The 17,392-nt window shown below is 42.4% G+C and overlaps 2 protein-coding genes across 2 annotated transcripts; both read left to right on the forward strand.

Annotated features, from left to right (window-relative positions):
• The first annotated feature begins 326 nt into the window (after positions 1–326).
• Positions 327–1,268, forward strand: LOC128399110 (olfactory receptor 6M1-like). Its single transcript, XM_053360372.1, has one exon. It carries the CDS (start codon positions 327–329, stop codon positions 1,266–1,268), a length of 942 nt encoding a protein of 313 aa, XP_053216347.1.
• Positions 1,269–8,758: 7,490 nt separating this feature from the next.
• Positions 8,759–9,703, forward strand: LOC128399111 (olfactory receptor 6M1-like). The gene has a single exon (XM_053360373.1). The coding sequence runs from the start codon at positions 8,759–8,761 to the stop codon at positions 9,701–9,703; it is 945 nt and encodes a 314-aa protein (XP_053216348.1).
• The last annotated feature ends 7,689 nt before the right edge of the window (positions 9,704–17,392 follow it).

The following is a 17,392-nucleotide window of genomic DNA, read 5'->3' on the forward strand; positions in this document are numbered from 1 at the left end:
AACCAAGCAGTACATAAACATTGCAAAATAAATTGTTTTTTAATTACAGTAAGAAGTCAGTCCCACAGGGTTCAATGGAAATTTGAACACTAGTAATGTATGAGAAAATGTTGATTTTTTTTTTTAAAATGTATTCTTTTAGAAGATTGGGATGCTCTGGTTTTAAGTGTAAGCCTTTTTGCAACTGTAAGGGAGGGGGACCCTGTTAGTGTCCAGATTACTGGAAGAGATGAAAAACAGCTTTCCTTAAATCATACAAACCCTAAAGTGTATATGTGTGTGTTTCATCTGCTTGATCATCCCACAACTCCACTTTGGCCATGGGAATGAGGAATCACAGCAGCATGGAACAGGTGACCGAGTTCATCTTAATTGGCTTCCAACTTCCTAGGCAATGGGAGCTCTTCCTTTTCGTGGTGCTGCTTCTTGTTTTCCTGTTAACGGTAGCTGGGAATATCACCATCATCACACTGGTATGCTTGGACCAGCGCCTCCAAACCCCCATGTACTTTTTCCTCTGCAACCTCTCACTCATTGAGGTCTTCTTCGTCACATCTATCATCCCCAAGATGCTGGTGAACATGGTTTCTCTGAACAAAGCCATCTCTTACTCGGGCTGTGTGGCCCAATGCTATTTCTACTTCTCCTTTGGCGGCAGTGAAGCCATCCTTATTGCCGTGATGGCCTTTGATCGCTATGTCGCCATCTGCAAACCTCTTCGCTATACCATCATCATGAATGGATGGGTCTGCACCGATCTGGTCTTGGGCTGCTGGGTTTGTGGTTCCGTCACTACACTTGTCCCCGTCATCCTGCTCTTGGACCTATCCTTCTGTGGCTCTAACACCATTGACCATTTCTTCTGTGACTATGCCCCGATGATAAAGCTTTCTTGTAATGATGTACATTTCAACCTGGCTCTGGAGAATGTCGTGTCCTCGGTGGTGCTCCTGGGCTCTTTGTTTGCCACTCTTCTCTCTTACGTCTACATCATTGCCACCATCTTGCGCATGCAGTCCACCACAGGTCGACTAAAGACATTTTCCACCTGTGCATCTCACATCACTGTTGCTTCCATCTTTTATCTCTGTTCAATCTTCATGTACTCTTTACCCAGCCAGGGATACTCCCAGGATGTCCAGATGGGCATTGCTGTCCTTACAGCAGCTGTTACACCTTTACTGAACCCTTTTATTTATAGTCTAAGGAATGAGAAGGTAAAGGAGGTATTCAAAGACTTTCTGAAGAAAAGGAGATTCACACTGTGAGAATGAAGTAACTCTTTGATTCATCTTGCTCTTTCGTCATAGCATCCTGCTGATTCAGTTTGTACTGGTTGATTGGAATGCGAACAAGGGTGTTGAACTGCTGGTTGTGTTGTTTCTTCTGCATTGATGTAGTTTGATAGGAAGAAGTGACCCCTTCTTTCAACTTCAATAAAGGTAATTAAACAATTGCACCATCAAATCACTGCAAGAATGTTGGAAGTGCAATTCAGTCACCACATGTAAAATGACCGTATATAAAAAACTGGGTAACTGGGGTTTGACCTTCACTCTGTGTGTTCCAGTCCATGTTTTCTGGCAATTAGAGCTGCTGGAATAAAGGGTGAAAAGTAGGATTAAATATCCTGTAGATCCCTTGCTAGTATTCTTGGGGATGCAGTCTCAAATTTAATTCTCCCCCTCTTCCTGAATAAGTCCCAATCCAGGGAAAGTATATATTGACACTGCTACTGGCATCTTCATGAGTTTTCCCACTGCCTGAAACTATTGGAATGCTCTATCCTTCTCATACTTCTGTAGAAACTGAGCTCCATCTGATAAAGACAGACAACTGTCATAACTGTGTGTATGATTCTTATCTGCATGCCTTGGGAGTTTAAGTTATTGTGACTTATATTGTAATTTGATATTCTTTGAGAAATTTATTGGAATTGATTATGGCATAGGGTTTTTAGGGGATAGTGTAGAGAGTTTTCATTAGAACTGAGCTGAAATATCAAATAATTGTCACTGTGAGAAAGTTCTTCCTGGTGCTTAGCCAAAATCTCCTTTCTTGTAACTTGAATGCATTGATTCAGGTCCTACTCTCTGGAGCAGGAGAAAACAAGCTTGCTCTATATTCCCCAAGTGGTAGCCCTTTAGATATTTGAAGACGCAAAGGCAAATCTAGGGGAACAAAACTGGTTTGATTGCACTGGCCACGGAACTTCTGGGGCACTGCAACAATTTGAGACACGAAAGTCTGCAAGTAGAAGAAGGCTAGCATATTTCTTCTCAGTCTCTTCTTTCCCAGAGTAAACATACCCAACTCCCTCAACTGTTCCTCATAAGGCTTGGTTACAAGACCCTTGCTAATCTTGGTTGCCCTCCTCTGTGCATGCTCCGCCTTGTCAACATCCTTAAATTATTCTTTATCACAAACTTTTTCCTAGAGACAAATTTTTGTACACATTATGTGGCTCAAGGACAGTTGAGTTTCAGTATGCATACTATTTCAGAAAGTGTGACTTAGGTAGGTTTGTGTTTAAATGCAAGCTAAATTAAATCTTTCCCACCAGTTCAGAGAGGTGTATATATGATACTATTTACATGATACTCCCACTTGCACATTCAGTGTGATATCATATCCATCGTCCACACACATTAAAGCTGTGTTTTCAGTGTTTGTGGAATGGGTCCTATTCAGATACAGCTGTATGCATTAGAACTCTGAGGCAAAATTTAGTTACTCAAAGAGATATCTGTCTTTAAGTTTCCTTTCATTAATGCTGAATGTGTGGCTAATAGAAATGAGGAGAGAACCTACCTATTTCTGGCTTCCAAAAGAAAATAGGTGAACCCAAAAACCACCATTTCCCCAAAAGTATGCTTCTCAAATTTTGCAATGCTGTCATTCCACCAAGTAATATGTACAAAAATGCACGTACTAGAGTGAAGTGTGCGTATAAATGTGTATATTAGTGACAGTTGCTTTGCAACAATGTTTGTATTTGAGAAATGTGCAATAAAATGATGCTAATGAATTTTAAGTACAATTTTTTTAAAAATGAAAACCGATATGGAAATGTAGAGAACTGAATTTATGATTATGGGAAATTGAGAGAAACTAAAGCTGACAGGTGGGGACGCGGGTGGTGCTGTGGGTAAAACCTCAGTGCCTAGGGCTTGCCGATCGTCAGGTTGGCAGTTCGAATCCCCGCGGCGGGGTGCGCTCCTGTTGCTCGGTCCCAGCGCCTGCCAACCTAGCAGTTCGAAAGCACCCCCGGGTGCAAGTAGATAAATAGGGACCGCTTACTAGCGGGAAGGTAAACGGCGTTTCCGTGTGCTGTGCTGGCTTGCCAGATGCAGCTTATCACGCTGGCCACGTGACCCGGAAGTGTCTTTGGACAGTGCTGGCCCCCGGCCTCTTAAGCGAGATGGGCGCGCAACCCCAGAGTCAGACATGACTGGCCCGTACGGGCAGGGGTACCTTTACCTTTTTTAAAGCTGACAGGTAAGAAAAATTAACAATTCACAAATATTATGTATCAGGGGCTATCTCCCATGCTCGCTTCGTTCAGCAACCCCCCTGTTCTGTTGGAGAATTTTAAGTTCAGCTGATGGATGTTGTACATATATGGGTGTTTGCTTGTTAATAAAATATCTCTTCTAAATTCATACATTGAACCTGGAGCTTCAAAGATCACACATGTTACTAGGATTGAAAACTGTGTACAACCTGCCTTCATTTTTTCTCTCCTTCCCTTCGCTGACTTCATGCAAATTCAGGATTGTGATGTGTGACTAGAAAACCTCCATTGGAGGCTACGTGATGATAACCTTACATTTTTATGCATATAGGAAGAAATACACTCCATTTGTGTTCTGGAACAGTTGACAGGTATGCATACTTTCTTTCCCCTTAATTTTTCTTTCCCCTTCTAACTCTTACAAAGCAGATAAATGATGCCAACTATCACTTCATTATCTAAGTTTATCATGGTCCCTTGAGGCCTCCTCCAAAGCAAACACTTCTAGCTGTGAATATGTCAAGGGGAGACAATTGGTGGAAACTAGTCCCCAACACACACGTAAGGCAAACTTTAAATTGAAGAATATGTGTATGGAAGTACCCATTCAAATAGCAAAGGCACATGTTGAGTCAGGCCCAGAAATGGGGTTCACCACCTACCCTTACACCAGCCAGCTCTCTTTGCAAGCCTCCCTGCCTTTGAAGCAATGTGAAGAAACAACAAAACAAATATTTTGAGTTGTATCCAATATTAAACCTACTTAGAGTGGACCCATTGAAGGGAAGGGGAGCCTCATATAGAAGTACCAAATTTGTGGCCCACTAAGCCTCTCTAAACCTCAGCGCCTAGGACTTGCCGATCGCATGGTCGGCGGTTCGAATCCCCGCAGCGGGGTGAGCTCCCGTCGTTTGGTCCCAGCTCCTGCCCACCTAGCAGTTTGAAAGCACTCTTAAGTGCAAGTAGATAAATAGGTACTGCTTTCTAGCGGGAAGGTAAACGGCGTTTCCGTGTGCTGCGCTAGTGCTGGCTCGCCAGAGCAGCTTCGTCACGCTGGCCACGTGACCCAGAAGTGTCCTCGGACAGCGCTGGCCCCCAGCCTCTTAAGCGAGATGGGCGCGCAACCCCAGAGTCGGACACGACTGGCCCGTACGGGCAGGGGTACCTTTACCTTTCCCTTTTAAGCCTCTCTATCTGGTGTCCACAACTCTCCTCAGGCCACACCCTTCATTTGCTCTGCTTCACACCCACACATGTTATTCCACATCTGGAATGTGTCCTTGAACTCTGCTTCTTGTCTGGATGGAAGAGAGGGGAGTATGAGTGTAAACGTGGCCCAGATAAGAGTCCTGCCCTCAGATCAATAAAGTTTCTCAACCCAGGCAATAGAAGGAGGGTGTCAGCAGACTTATATCAGAGGACCTGCCCAAGGGACCCATTCCTGAGCAAATGTCATGTCAGTATTTACGATCTCCCTCTCACACCAAAGAGAAAGCAGGCTGGTGGTTTTATAACGTTCAGATTTATCGGTATTTACACAGTAGTTCAGTCCAAGCACACAGCTCAATCTTCCTCACTCGTTGGGTCAGTTGAGCCCACTGGAGGGTGGGCTCTTTTCCAACAGGATATCCACCATCTGCTCGTCCTCCTGTTGGTGTGACACCAAGCCTGGACTCTTCTCATCCTCCTAGTATGAGGAGACTCAGGAGCAGATTGTCCAGTTTTCCCCTCCTCCCCTGAGAGCATGTCTGAAAGCTGCGGCCCCTCTGCCTGCCTTACGCTGTCCTGGAAATTTATGACCTGCATTCCAGGATGGGAGTGGCTTGCCTCACTTTTGAAGAAAGCAAGCCTCTGTCTCTTTCTGCCTGTCACCCCCCTTGGTCCTCGGAGCCCTCGCTGTCACTCTGGGAAATAATGTTCCTGACATGTTGCAAGCAGCCTCCTCTCTCTATTTCCCCCTTTCTTTTTCTTTTAAAGAAAGCCAGTCAGTGCCTGTCGGTCTCAGACCCCTGGAAGTGATTAGGGGATCAAAGCAATGCTTTGGTCGAAGGAACCACTGGGCTGAGCTGATTCTGCAAGCAGCCTCCTCTTGACTGAGCTGGGATAGCTCAGTCAGTACAGCATGAGACTCTTAATCCCAGGGTTATGAGTTCAAGCCTCATGTTTTTGTGATTTGTCCCCACAAAACACTTCATTACAGTTTCTTCCTATCTATTCAAAGGGCCTCTGCTGCACAATACCAAATGTAACAATTCACTGATAATTGTGTCTATGTACTGGCTCACCGGGAAAACTTCAGAAATACATATAGACATGTGAGCTCAGCTACTCAGCAGCCCCTCTGCCTGAGTGATAATTCCTGGCATCCTGATACCTGAGTGCCAGACAGGTAGCCGTTCCAGAAATAACAAAACCAGATGAAGACAAAAGGGTGTGATTAATTTGGCTGGGAAACAGGGAAATGTAAATATCTCTTTTGTTACACTTAATGGGTGTTTGGTGGAGGGCAAGGGGAACCATGGGGCAGGGTCCAGGATGCTTCGATTACTGCCTCCAGACCTCCCCTTTCATGATGTATTAGTGATGTAGTTTTTTTTTGGGGGGGTGTAACATGGGGATTAGCAGCTAATAAAAGTTTGGGTTCTCTTTTGTTTGGGGCTTCCATCTTGTTTCACCTTGTGGCAGGTGGGAGTCCTGTCGCAACAGTCTTCAATAAAGACCAAGCCTACTGGCTGCTGTTTTGCTCTGGTATTCCTAGCTGGTGTCCTTGTTTTTTGTCCAAGGGAGCCCTCAGATTTCTCCATTAACACTTCCAACTCTACAATTCTGTGTTTCCATGCAGATACTGGTCTGTGCAAAATTAGCCACCTTCCTCCTCCCAGTGGGCATCAGTGACTCTCCTGGTGAGAGGTCAAGCAAGCACAGCTGTCCCACCTTGCAACCCATTATTCCAAAGTAAATGATCTGGCATTACTGTTGCAATGCTTTGAGTCCATAGTAGGGTGACCTAACAAGAGAGAAGGGTAAGATATCCCATTGGTGGCTCAGTACGGCCAATGCAGTAGTGTCCTAGTGTATTTGTTGGGGCAGCAATAGGATTGAAGGAGCCCCAGGTTTGTGGTAGCCCCACAGGTGCAGATGACCCAACAGGGTTACCACTAACCTGGAGCACTCTTGACTTTACAGACATTGCCTCTCCCTGTTCCACTACTGTCCTGACCAGCACAATGCAGCTAATGACAGGAGGTTATTTACCTCTGTACCCAACCAGGAAACACGTTTCCTACTTAGTAACAGCAATGCACATTAAAATAATAGCATCAGAAAACGGGGTGGGTCCTCAAGGGTAATTTAGCTGTATCGTGGTACCTTGGTTCTCAAACACCTTGGTACTCAAATGCCTTGGTTCCCAAATGCTGAAAACCCAGAAGTAAGTGTTCCGGTTTTTCAATGTTTTTCAGAAGTCGAATGTCCAATGCGGTTGTCAGCTATTGTTTCCGGGGCACCTGCACCAAATAGAAGCCACACCTTGGTTTTCAAACCTTTTCAGAAGTCAAATGGACTTCCAGAACGGATTAAGTTTGAGAACCAAGGTACCACTGTATTGGCGCTTTTGTTTTTGCTATTTATTTTGCATTTTTGTTTTTGAGGCTACTGATTGATTATTGTGTGACTGCAGAAATGGATGAAAGCCCCCCATCCAAACAATGACTATCATCACTGCAGGTAAGAATTTAATTATTTTTTATCATTTACAATATTGTCTTATTTATTTTATAGTACAGTACATTGGTTATTGCTTTCATTTTATGTCTTGTTAGATTGTAAAATTCATGTAAAATTGCTGTTTTAGGGGTTGTTTTTAAAGTCTGGAATGGATTAATCCATTTTGCATTACTTTCAATGGGAAAGCGTGCCTTGGTTTTGGAATGCTTTGGTTTTGGAATGGACTTCCGGAACTGATTAAGTTTAAGAACCAAGGTACCACTGTAGGTCAAACCTTCTCAGGCAGGGAATCTGCTCCTACTAGCCCAAGAGAAAACATTCTGAAGTGTGCTTGATTCACCTTGAATCCCCAAGAGTGAAAGTTTTGCATGTCTACTCAGAGGAAAGCCACAGAGTTCAATGGGACTTGCTCCCTGGTATGATACAATCGTATATGTTTAACTGGGAGTAAGTCCTATTGAATTCAGAAGGAGCTCCCTTTGTGTAGATATGCATAGCTAATGCATTGATAGTATCAAAAATAGGAGTGGCCCTACAGATGTTCAACTCCCAGCATCCCTGGTGATTGACCTTGCTGCCCTGGGCTATTGGGATTTGGGAGTTCTGCAGCATCTGGATGGCCAAAGGTTAACCCCCTGGTTCTAAAGCATCAAACATTTACTTTTCAGCTCTTAATTGTTTGTAAGTATTATTCCTTTGGGAACCTCTCCAGGAAATGTAGAAAATGAAGACTTCTGGGAATTTGAGTTTACAAGCACCTGAGAAGGCATCTATCTCATCAGGTAGATGATAGATATCCATGACAAAGAGTGCTAAGAACAGCTTCTTTCTCCTGCTATTGCCTCCTTGTGTTTATCTTCCCTTTTTATTTCCAGAAAAAGCAGCACACAAACATTACCAGAACTCTGACAGATATACTCTGAAATCTGTATTGTTGCTCCTAATGCCACATCAAAAGAACACATTCTTGCATGCACTTTAATTTCTGTTATTAGTGGGAGTTTTGTTTTGTTTTTTTAAGTATACAATTGCTAGGAGATTCCAGTGTTCCTTGTTGGATGGGAAGAAATTTGAATGCTCTGCTTTTTATCATATATTAAAATAGCTTTTTATTTATTTCTTCACAGGCTGAAGAGAGGAAACACAACAGGTAAGTTCAGCAAACAATAGATTGTAGGCAATAATGGATTGTAGACTATATTAGTTGAAATTAATGAGCATGATTGGGGTCCTTTATTTTTCAACAGGTCTACCATGAGTAAAAATTAGTTGGATACAACATACAGTGGAGAAATAAAGAGTGGCCATAGACATAAAGACCAGTGAAGAATGTCGAGAGAGAAAAGTTTTGCTCCCTCTCTCATAAGATTAAAGCTTGACGACATCCACTGAAGCCGGACGTTGGAAAACCCAGGAGAGACAAAACAAAGTACTTCACATAGCACATCCTTGACCGATGGATTGCATGTGTCTGAATGTGTTTCTTCTGCTTGATCATTCCACAACTCCACATTCACCATGGGACTGAGGAATCAGAGCAGCATGGAGCAAGTGGCCGAGTTCATCTTAACTAGTTTTCAACTTCCTAGACACCTGGAGCTTATCGTTTTTGTGGTGCTTCTTGTTGTTTTCCTGATAACAGTAGCTGGGAATATCACCATCATCACACTGGTATGTTTGGACCAGCGTCTCCAAACCCCTATGTACTTTTTGCTCTGCAACCTCTCACTCATGGAGATCTTCTTCGTCACATCTATCATCCCCAAGATGCTGGTGGACATGGTTTCCCTGAGCAAGGCCATCTCTTTTTTGGGCTGTGTGGCTCAATGCTACTTCTACTTTGTCTTTGGCACGTGTGAAACCATCCTTCTTGCTGTGATGGCCTTTGATCGCTATGTTGCCATCTGCAGACCACTTCACTATGCCATCATCATGAATGGATGGGTCTGTGCCTATTTGGTCTTTGGCTGCTGGCTTGCTGGATTCCTTTCTCCTGTTGCCCCAATCATTTTACTCTACCCACTATCCTTCTGTGGCTCTAATATTATAGACCATTTCTTCTGTGATTATGCTTCAATGCTAAAGCTTTCTTGTAATGATGTACATTTCAATCTAACTTTGGCTTCAGTCCTGTCTTCAGTGGTGCTCCTCAGTTCTTTGTTTGTCACTCTTCTCTCTTACATCTACATCATCGTCACCATCTTGCGCATGCACTCCACCAAAGGTCGGCAAAAGACATTTTCCACCTGTGCATCTCACATCACTGTTGCCTCCATTTTTTATGGCAGCTCAATTTTCATGTACTCTTTACCCAGCCAGGGACGCTCTCGGGATGTCCAGAAAGCAGTTGCTGTCCTTACTGGAATGGTTACCCCATTTCTGAACCCTTTTATTTATAGTCTAAGGAATGAGAAGGTCAAGGAGGCCTTCAAAGACTGTCTGAAGAAGAGGAAAGCTCTTTGATGTATCCTTTCCTTTCTTCATTGCACCATCATGATTCAGTTTGTACAGGTTGATTAGTATGTGAGCAAGTATGTGATGGACTGCTGGTTGTGGTGTTTCTTCTGGGCTGAAGGTATTTTTTGGGGGTGGGTGCAAGTCCTGTCTTTCAGCTACTATATCACCAGCAAATGATTGCATGAACATTGAAAATGCAAGATATCACCACGTGTAAAATGGTTATAAATAGAAAACTGGGTAACTGGGAGCCAGTGTGGTGTAGTGGTTAAGAGCGGTAGTCTCGTAATCTGGTGAACCGGGTTCACGTCCCCGCTTCTCCACATGCAGCTGCTGGGTGACCTTGGGCTAGTCACACTTCTTTGAAGTCTCTCAGCCTCAGTCACTTCAGAGATTGTTTGTTGTGGGGGAGGAAGGGAAAGGAGATTGTTTTGAGACTCCTTAGGGTAGTGATAAAGCGGGATATCAAATCCAAACTCCTCCTCCTCCTCTTCTTCTTTTTCTAACTGGGTATGACAGACAGACCCCGGGTTAGCCTCCTATTGACCCAGAAACCAATCAAGACTGTGTCTATTATTGTCAAATCAGGAGAGAGGAGTGAGTTAGAACACAACAGTTTAAATATCAAATAGGGCTTTTCTGACAGTGAATGTTTGTTAGGGCTCAGAGAGCACCTAGATAGGGCACAGTTCAGAGCCTGCTTGGGGCTGAATTAGAAGTTAGCTAGGCAGGGCAAGTCAGATCATTATCATGAGGGGAACATAAAGATCTTAGAAGGGACTGGGAGTGTTTTACTGGTTGATGTTGGCACCCATCTGTCTCAAGAGACAATGCAGTGTGACCAGACCACTAGCCACTCTAGAAGGCATTGTTGTGTTTAGAGAGAGGTTGAAAGTGAGAATTTCAATAAAGTTCTGTAAAGAGTGAGTGAAACAATGAGCTGTGCCTTATTAGAGAACCCATTAATCTGTATCTCTCATCAAGATTATGTAAATAAAATTCTAGTTTTGTTCCAAAAGTGCCTCATCCTTACTTTGATCCTCTGGGAGGGGATAAGTGAAAACAAGTGATTTCATAAAATCAGTTACCACTAAAGTAGGTTAAAGTAACAGAAGTATAAAATTGGGTCAGGTGACAAGAAGGCTGGGGGGGGGGGAGAGACACACAAATTATGTCATCCACACATACCCAATAAACACAGCTATCTGCCAATCACCCATTCCCACCACCCTTCTGAGTAATACCCCTCCCCACCTTCTCACTATATAGAAGGATCTGGCAACTTCTGTTTCAGTGTATCTGAAGAAGTGTGCATGCACACGAAAGCTCATACCAAGAACTAACTTAGTTGGTCTTTAAGGTGCTACTGGAAGGAAAAAAATTTTTTGTTTTATACCCAATAAAGGAAGCAGACTTTCCTCCCAATTATTTCCCATCATTTTGAGTGGAGGGTAGTAAATTTTCCCTCATCATCACCACCAAAATGCCCTAGAAAAATAATGGCCAGGCTCCCAACACACTTGCTGCTGCCCACCCCCCACTTGCAAGCTTGGTGGTGGTTGTGGGTGGAGAGAGAAGAAGCTGTGGTAATGGCGAGCCCCACCCTCAATGAATTGTTCAAGATCCCCTTCCTGGATAATTTTTGGTGAAATGGTTCCTCCTCAAATTCTCTGTTCACGAAAATGAAGCATGCTCAGTATCGTTTCCTGCTGGGGTCAGTAAATAGAGCAGAACAGAACTTTCCTTGACTATCAGCCAAGGAAATGAAAATGGAACAATTTTACCTTGGATTTCAATATGGTGATCATTTGTCAGGCCTGATGGAATTGATGATTAAGGAATGAGTAGGTTGGGTTGGCATGTGCCCATAATTCCCCAGACATATCCAGGACGTAGGGCAAGTCATGTCGGCAGTGTTGTTTTTGCCGATTTATCGAAAAATAGCTCCAAATAGCTAAAAAGCAGCTCCAACAACTTGGGGGGGGGGGCAACAACTCAATGACTTTTTTGCCTGGATTTTTTGAAATATGCCAACCCTAGATGATAATAGCCCCCATGGGAATCTCATGTAGCACCGCCAAGAGAAGGAAGATGGGGAACCTCAAGCCCAAGAGCAAGATGTGTAACTCTCCAGCCTTTCTTCCATGTAACTCTCCCAAAGCCACAAGTTTCATTGACTCTGATTTACAACCCAAAGTGTCATTTGCATGGCTGTTTCACCCCATCACCTGCTATTCCAATGCAAACACTTTCGTATTACTGTTCCAATTCTTTGAATCCTTACTCGTGTGACCTTAGAAGAGAGAGAAGTAAGGATCACCATCAGCTCATGAGAGCTGATACAGCAGTGTCCTAGTGGTGGTAGCACTGCGTTTGTTGGGACAGAAGTGGGATTGAAGGAGTTTCAGGATTTTGGTAGCCCCATAGGTGTAGGTGCATTGCTGCCCTGACCAGCAGAGGGCCACAAATGGGTCAAAGTTAATGCCTCTGTACCCCCTGCACACACAAATCTTGAGTGACCACTGAGACACACTGTCTCCTACCTAGTATCAAAGAGCTGGAAGGGACCTCAAAGGTCATCTAGTAGCAGTAGTACAAACTTTTTGCTGTTGCTTCTCACCCAAGAAAAACAATTCTGAACTGTGCTCGAACCATCTTGAATCCCCAATGGTGAAATTCTACGCATGTCCCCTCAGAAGAAAGCTATATTAATTTCAATGGGACTTGCTCTGCAGCCCTGTACATGTTTACCTGGGAGAAAGTCCTATTGAATTCAGTGGGCGTGTCCTCTGAGTAGACATGGACTGATAGTATTGAAAATAGAAAAGAATAGAAAATAGAATAGAATAGTATTGAAAATAGAAGTTGTAAACCACATAGTGCGAATCTTCAACTCCCAATATCCCCTGATGTTGATTATGCTGATGGGCCAGCAAGATTTGGGAATTCTTCAGCATCTAGATGGTGACAAATTAACCACCCTGGTCTAAAGTGTCTAACATTTTGCCTACCAACTCTTAATTGTTTGCAACCATTATTCCTTTGGGAAGCTCTCAATGAAATACAGAAAATGAAGACTTACGGGAATTTGAGTTAGAAACCACCAAAGAAGTCACCTCATCACATAGATATCCTATAGATATCAGGGACAAAGAATGGTGAGAATGAATGCCTTCTCTTGCTATTATTCTGTGCCCCCCACCTCCTGCTTTTTACTTTTACTAAAAGCAGCACACAAACATCATCAAAACTCTCATAGACGTGCTCTGAAATCTGCGTTGTTGCTCCTAAGGCTGCATCGAAGAACACAACTTTTCTGCTTTGGCATTTGCTTTGATTTTTGTTATTAGATTTTGTTTTGTTTTTTAGAATACAATTACCAGGAGTGTACAATGGTCATTACGTGATGGGATGAGATTTATGCGCTCTACTTTTTTATTTAACACATTTTAAAATGGCCTTTTCTTCATATCTTTACAGGCAGAAGAGAGGAAACACAACTGGTAAGTTCAGTACTTAGTGGACTGTATCCAATATTAATTATACTCAGACTCGCCTCATTGCGATTAATGAGCACGACTAAGCAAGGTCCTTTAATTTCAACAGGTCTACTGTGAGTAAAATTTGTTAGGCTACAGCTTAATGTTTCCCTCCTGCAGCCTCTGACCTGTCACATTGCAGACTAATGCAGAACTATTTATGTATTTATTATTCAGGGTATTTCTATGCCATCCCACAACTAAGGTTATCTGGGCAGTGTACATAAAAAATAAATTATGTAGGTCGATCAATCCATAGATAATAGAGCACAGTTAAATTAGACACAAGCTAGCCTTTAAACTACTAAAGCTGGAAACTCAAAATCCTTTTAAAAAAATGAACCCTAGATACGTTTATATTCCTCTCTCATAAAAGTAGAAACAACAACAAAAAAATTTCCTTCCAGTAGCACCTTAAAGACCAACTAAGTTAGTTCTTGGTATGAGTTTTCGTGTGCATGCACACTTCTTCAGATACACTGAAACAGAAGTTGCCAGATCCTTCTATATAGTGAGAAGGTGGGGAGGGGTATTACTCAGAAGGGTGGTGGGAATGGGTGATTGGCAGATAGCTGTGATGAGCCTGTTGACGACTCTTAACGACTGCAATAGGTCTTACAGGAAAAAGCAAGGGGTGAGAAGGTGAAAAATGGCTTTGTCATGTATAATGAGATAAGAATCCAATGTCTTTGTTCAGACCAGGTCTCTCCATGGTTTTAAGTTTGGTAATGAGTTGCAATTCAGCAGCTTCTCTTTCCAGTCTATTTCTGAAATTCCTTTGTAGTAAAACAGCTACTTTGAGATCTTGTATAGAATGTCCTGGGAGATTGAAGTGTTCTCCTACTGGTTTCTCTGTCTTGTGATTCTTGATGTCTGATTTATGTCCGTTTATTCTTTGGCGTAAGGTTTGGCCTGTTTGTCCAATATAGAGAGCTGAAGGACACTGTTGGCATTTGATGGCATACACAATGTTAGACGATGAGCAATTAAATAGTCCCGAGATGGATGGTATGTGTGATGTTGTTGGGGCCAGTAATGGTGTTGTCCGGGTGTATGTGGCAGCAAAGTTGGCATCTGGGTTTATTGCAGGCTCTGGTGCCAGTGTCCGTGTTACGTCTGGTTGTAGTATTATTGTGGGTTAGGAGTTGTTTAAGATTGGGTGGCTGTCTGTAGGCAATGAAAGGTCTTCCTCCCAGAGCTTGAGAAAGAGAACTGTCATTGTCCAGGAGAGGTTGTAGATCTCTGATGATGCGTTGTACTGTTTTAACTTGGGAGCTGTATGTGATGACTAGAGGTGTTCTGTTATTTTCTTTTTTTGGGTCTGTCTTGCAGCAAGTTCTCTCTGGGTATCAGTCTGGCTCTGTTGATCTGTTGTCTAACTTCATCTGCTGGGTATTTTAGTTTTAAAAAGGTTTGCTGTAGATCTCTTAGGTGAGAGTCTCTGTCTGTAGAATTGGAACAGATACGGCTGTAACGTAGTGCCTGGCTATATACAATGGACTGTTTGGTATGTTTGGGATGGTATCTAGAGGCATGTAGATATGTTTGTCGGTCAGTTGGTTTACGGTATAAGGTGGTGTCTATGCGCCCATCGTGTAAAGGCAAAGGAGAGGGGTGATGTCTATAGACAGAGCAAGGGTAGCTAACCTGTAGTCCTACCAAAGTTAACCACCACTGATGTACAGAGATCGAAAGATACATTTTTGCCATCTTCTAAAAGGGTCCTTGGGCAAAATATATAACCACTCTTTCTAGTTGTTTTCTTGCTTTCCTCAACATGCTGACAGGTCTAGTGTGTATGTTTTATATATATATATAACAATTGGGGACTTCCAGCACTTGGCCAACTGCCAACTGTGGGGGGCAGTGGAATGTGGCTGAGTGGTAGAGCATCTGATTTGCACACAGAAAGTCCTGGGTTCAATTGCTACCAACTTCAGATAGGCCTGGGAAAGAGCGGAATAATCATCAGCTCCTAACCTGGAGATTGAATTTGGGACCCTCTGAATCTGGCAGTGGCTGCTGGGAGCTGTGGTCCAAACATGTGGAGAGTATGGGTTGGAGAAGGCTAATCTATGCAAATTTACTCAGCTTTGTTCCACTTAAGAATGAACATCCTCTTCCCAAGGAACCTTTAAATAAAGCTTGTCTCACTAGTATTCTATGGAGAGGATGATGGAAGACAGCCAGCCATGATAAGATTTAAGTGACACAGGAACTCTATATTATAGATCTGGTGCTGATAGCTGCATCATACGAAGGTAAGGCCTATTATAGCATATTATACTGCTTTGCTTTATAAAGGTATTCAGAGTTTTCTTATTTTCATTATGGACAAACACATCAATTATTCCTTTTTTGAGAGAGAGCTATCTAGGGTACTATCAGTGCCAAGCTATAGAATTAAATGGAAGAAGATTGGAAGAAATTTAAATTTTATCTTAAAAATTCTTGTAAAATTAGTGAGTGTTAAAATGTCATGAGTAAAGCATAGCAGATTTGCAGAAATAAATGATTGGATAAGAGGAAAGAAAAGGGTTTAAAGAAAGGAATTTGTAAGTAATTTAGATCAGGGGTTGCTGAAAAAGTTTAAAATAGGGATGCAGAAAAGGGAGGCATGGGGAAGTCGCTGAAATTGGGTATATGAAAAAATTTATGAAATTATACATGTTTTTATGTTTGTTTGTTTGTGTTTGTTGTTTGTAGTGTCTTATAATATATGTTGAAAAGCCAATAAAATTTAAAAAAAACAACAACAAAATTTTGGAAATCAGCTTGTATTTAAATATTTTTTATTTAAAGTCTTCATGAAAAAAATTCTCCTAATGTGCACATTTCTTCCTAATCTACATGTTTTTTTAAAGCAATTTATCATAATATAATGAACTTTGACATGTTATTGTCACCAATGTGTGCATTTTTATGGACTTTTTATCCCAGTATATGCACATATTCACCCACTACTTGGCTGGAGAACAGCATTCCAAAATTTCGAGAACTGAAATTTTTGAAAAGGACCCCCCCCCCATTTATATGTTATTAGTTGTTTTGAAAGCCTTCAACAACACACATTTAACAACAATGTAATGTGAACAATGTTGACACTTTCCTTAACAAATTTGCTCCCACGCTTTTGCTGACTTGGTTCTCTTTCTGTGGTGATAATGTCATAGACCATTTTTTCTGCGACTATGGTCCAATGATAAAACTTCCTTGAAATCAGGTGCAGCTCCTTCCGGCTCTGGAGGGCATTCTGTCTGGACTGGTGTTAGTCATCTCCTTGTCTGTCACGGGTGTCTCATGTCTACATCATTGCCACCATCTTGCATATGTAGTCCATAAAAGGTCAGCAAAAGACATTGCCAACCTGCGCTTCTCACAGCAGAGCCACATCCATCTTTTATGGGAGTGCAATATTCATGTACTCCTTGCCCAGCCAGGGATGATCTTGGGATATCCAGAAGGGAGTTGCAGTCCTTACTGGAGCATTTACACCATTTTTGAACCCCTTTATTTATAGTTTGAGGAATGAGAAGGTCTATGAAGCCTTCAAAGACTATCTGAAGAGGAGGGAATCTGAACACGTGTGGTCTTTTTTTACAAAGTGGCTGGCAAATTAGGGAGGCTATAGGGTGGTGAATGAGTGGCAGCAATGTTTGTAGTAGGTTGAAGGCCCTTTCCTTTGGTACAAAGATATAGATCCCATCTTCCAACTGGAAATATCAAGGCAACCTACAACCTGTTATATTCCTACAGGAAAGCTGTATGTAGGACCTGAGTGCAGCGGCACCCAGAAAGCAGAGTGGTGGCTAAAAATTTCTTCTCTCCCCTTTCATCTTATTTCTTTTACAACCCCCCCCCCCAAAAAAAAAACATTTTATGGCAGAAATCCCTAGCAATTTGGAATGGAATGGTAAACCTGCCATCCACCCAACATGCCTTTACCTACCCTAAAAAGTCACTCATAAACCCTGCCTTTTCTGGGGGACAATTGATCTCATGAACAGGTATGTGTCCAGCCCTGTATAAATATCAGGAAAACACACATTTAACTGCATAATAAGGGATTTATCAGTGTGTGAGAGCATATCTATATATCTGTGTTTATCTGTTTGGCAGGACTATTATTTTTAAAGGATCAAATAGATGTAGAAAC

The sequence above is a fragment of the Podarcis raffonei genome, chromosome 13 (assembly GCF_027172205.1).
Source record: "Podarcis raffonei isolate rPodRaf1 chromosome 13, rPodRaf1.pri, whole genome shotgun sequence".
Classification (NCBI taxonomy): domain Eukaryota; kingdom Metazoa; phylum Chordata; class Lepidosauria; order Squamata; family Lacertidae; genus Podarcis; species Podarcis raffonei.

What these genes read in the sequence shown, in the direction of transcription:
- LOC128399110 (XM_053360372.1), top strand. Translation starts at nt 327, where the DNA reads ATGAGGAATCACAGCAGCATGGAACAGGTGACCGAGTTCATCTTAATT.
- LOC128399111 (XM_053360373.1), top strand. Translation starts at nt 8,759, where the DNA reads ATGGGACTGAGGAATCAGAGCAGCATGGAGCAAGTGGCCGAGTTCATC.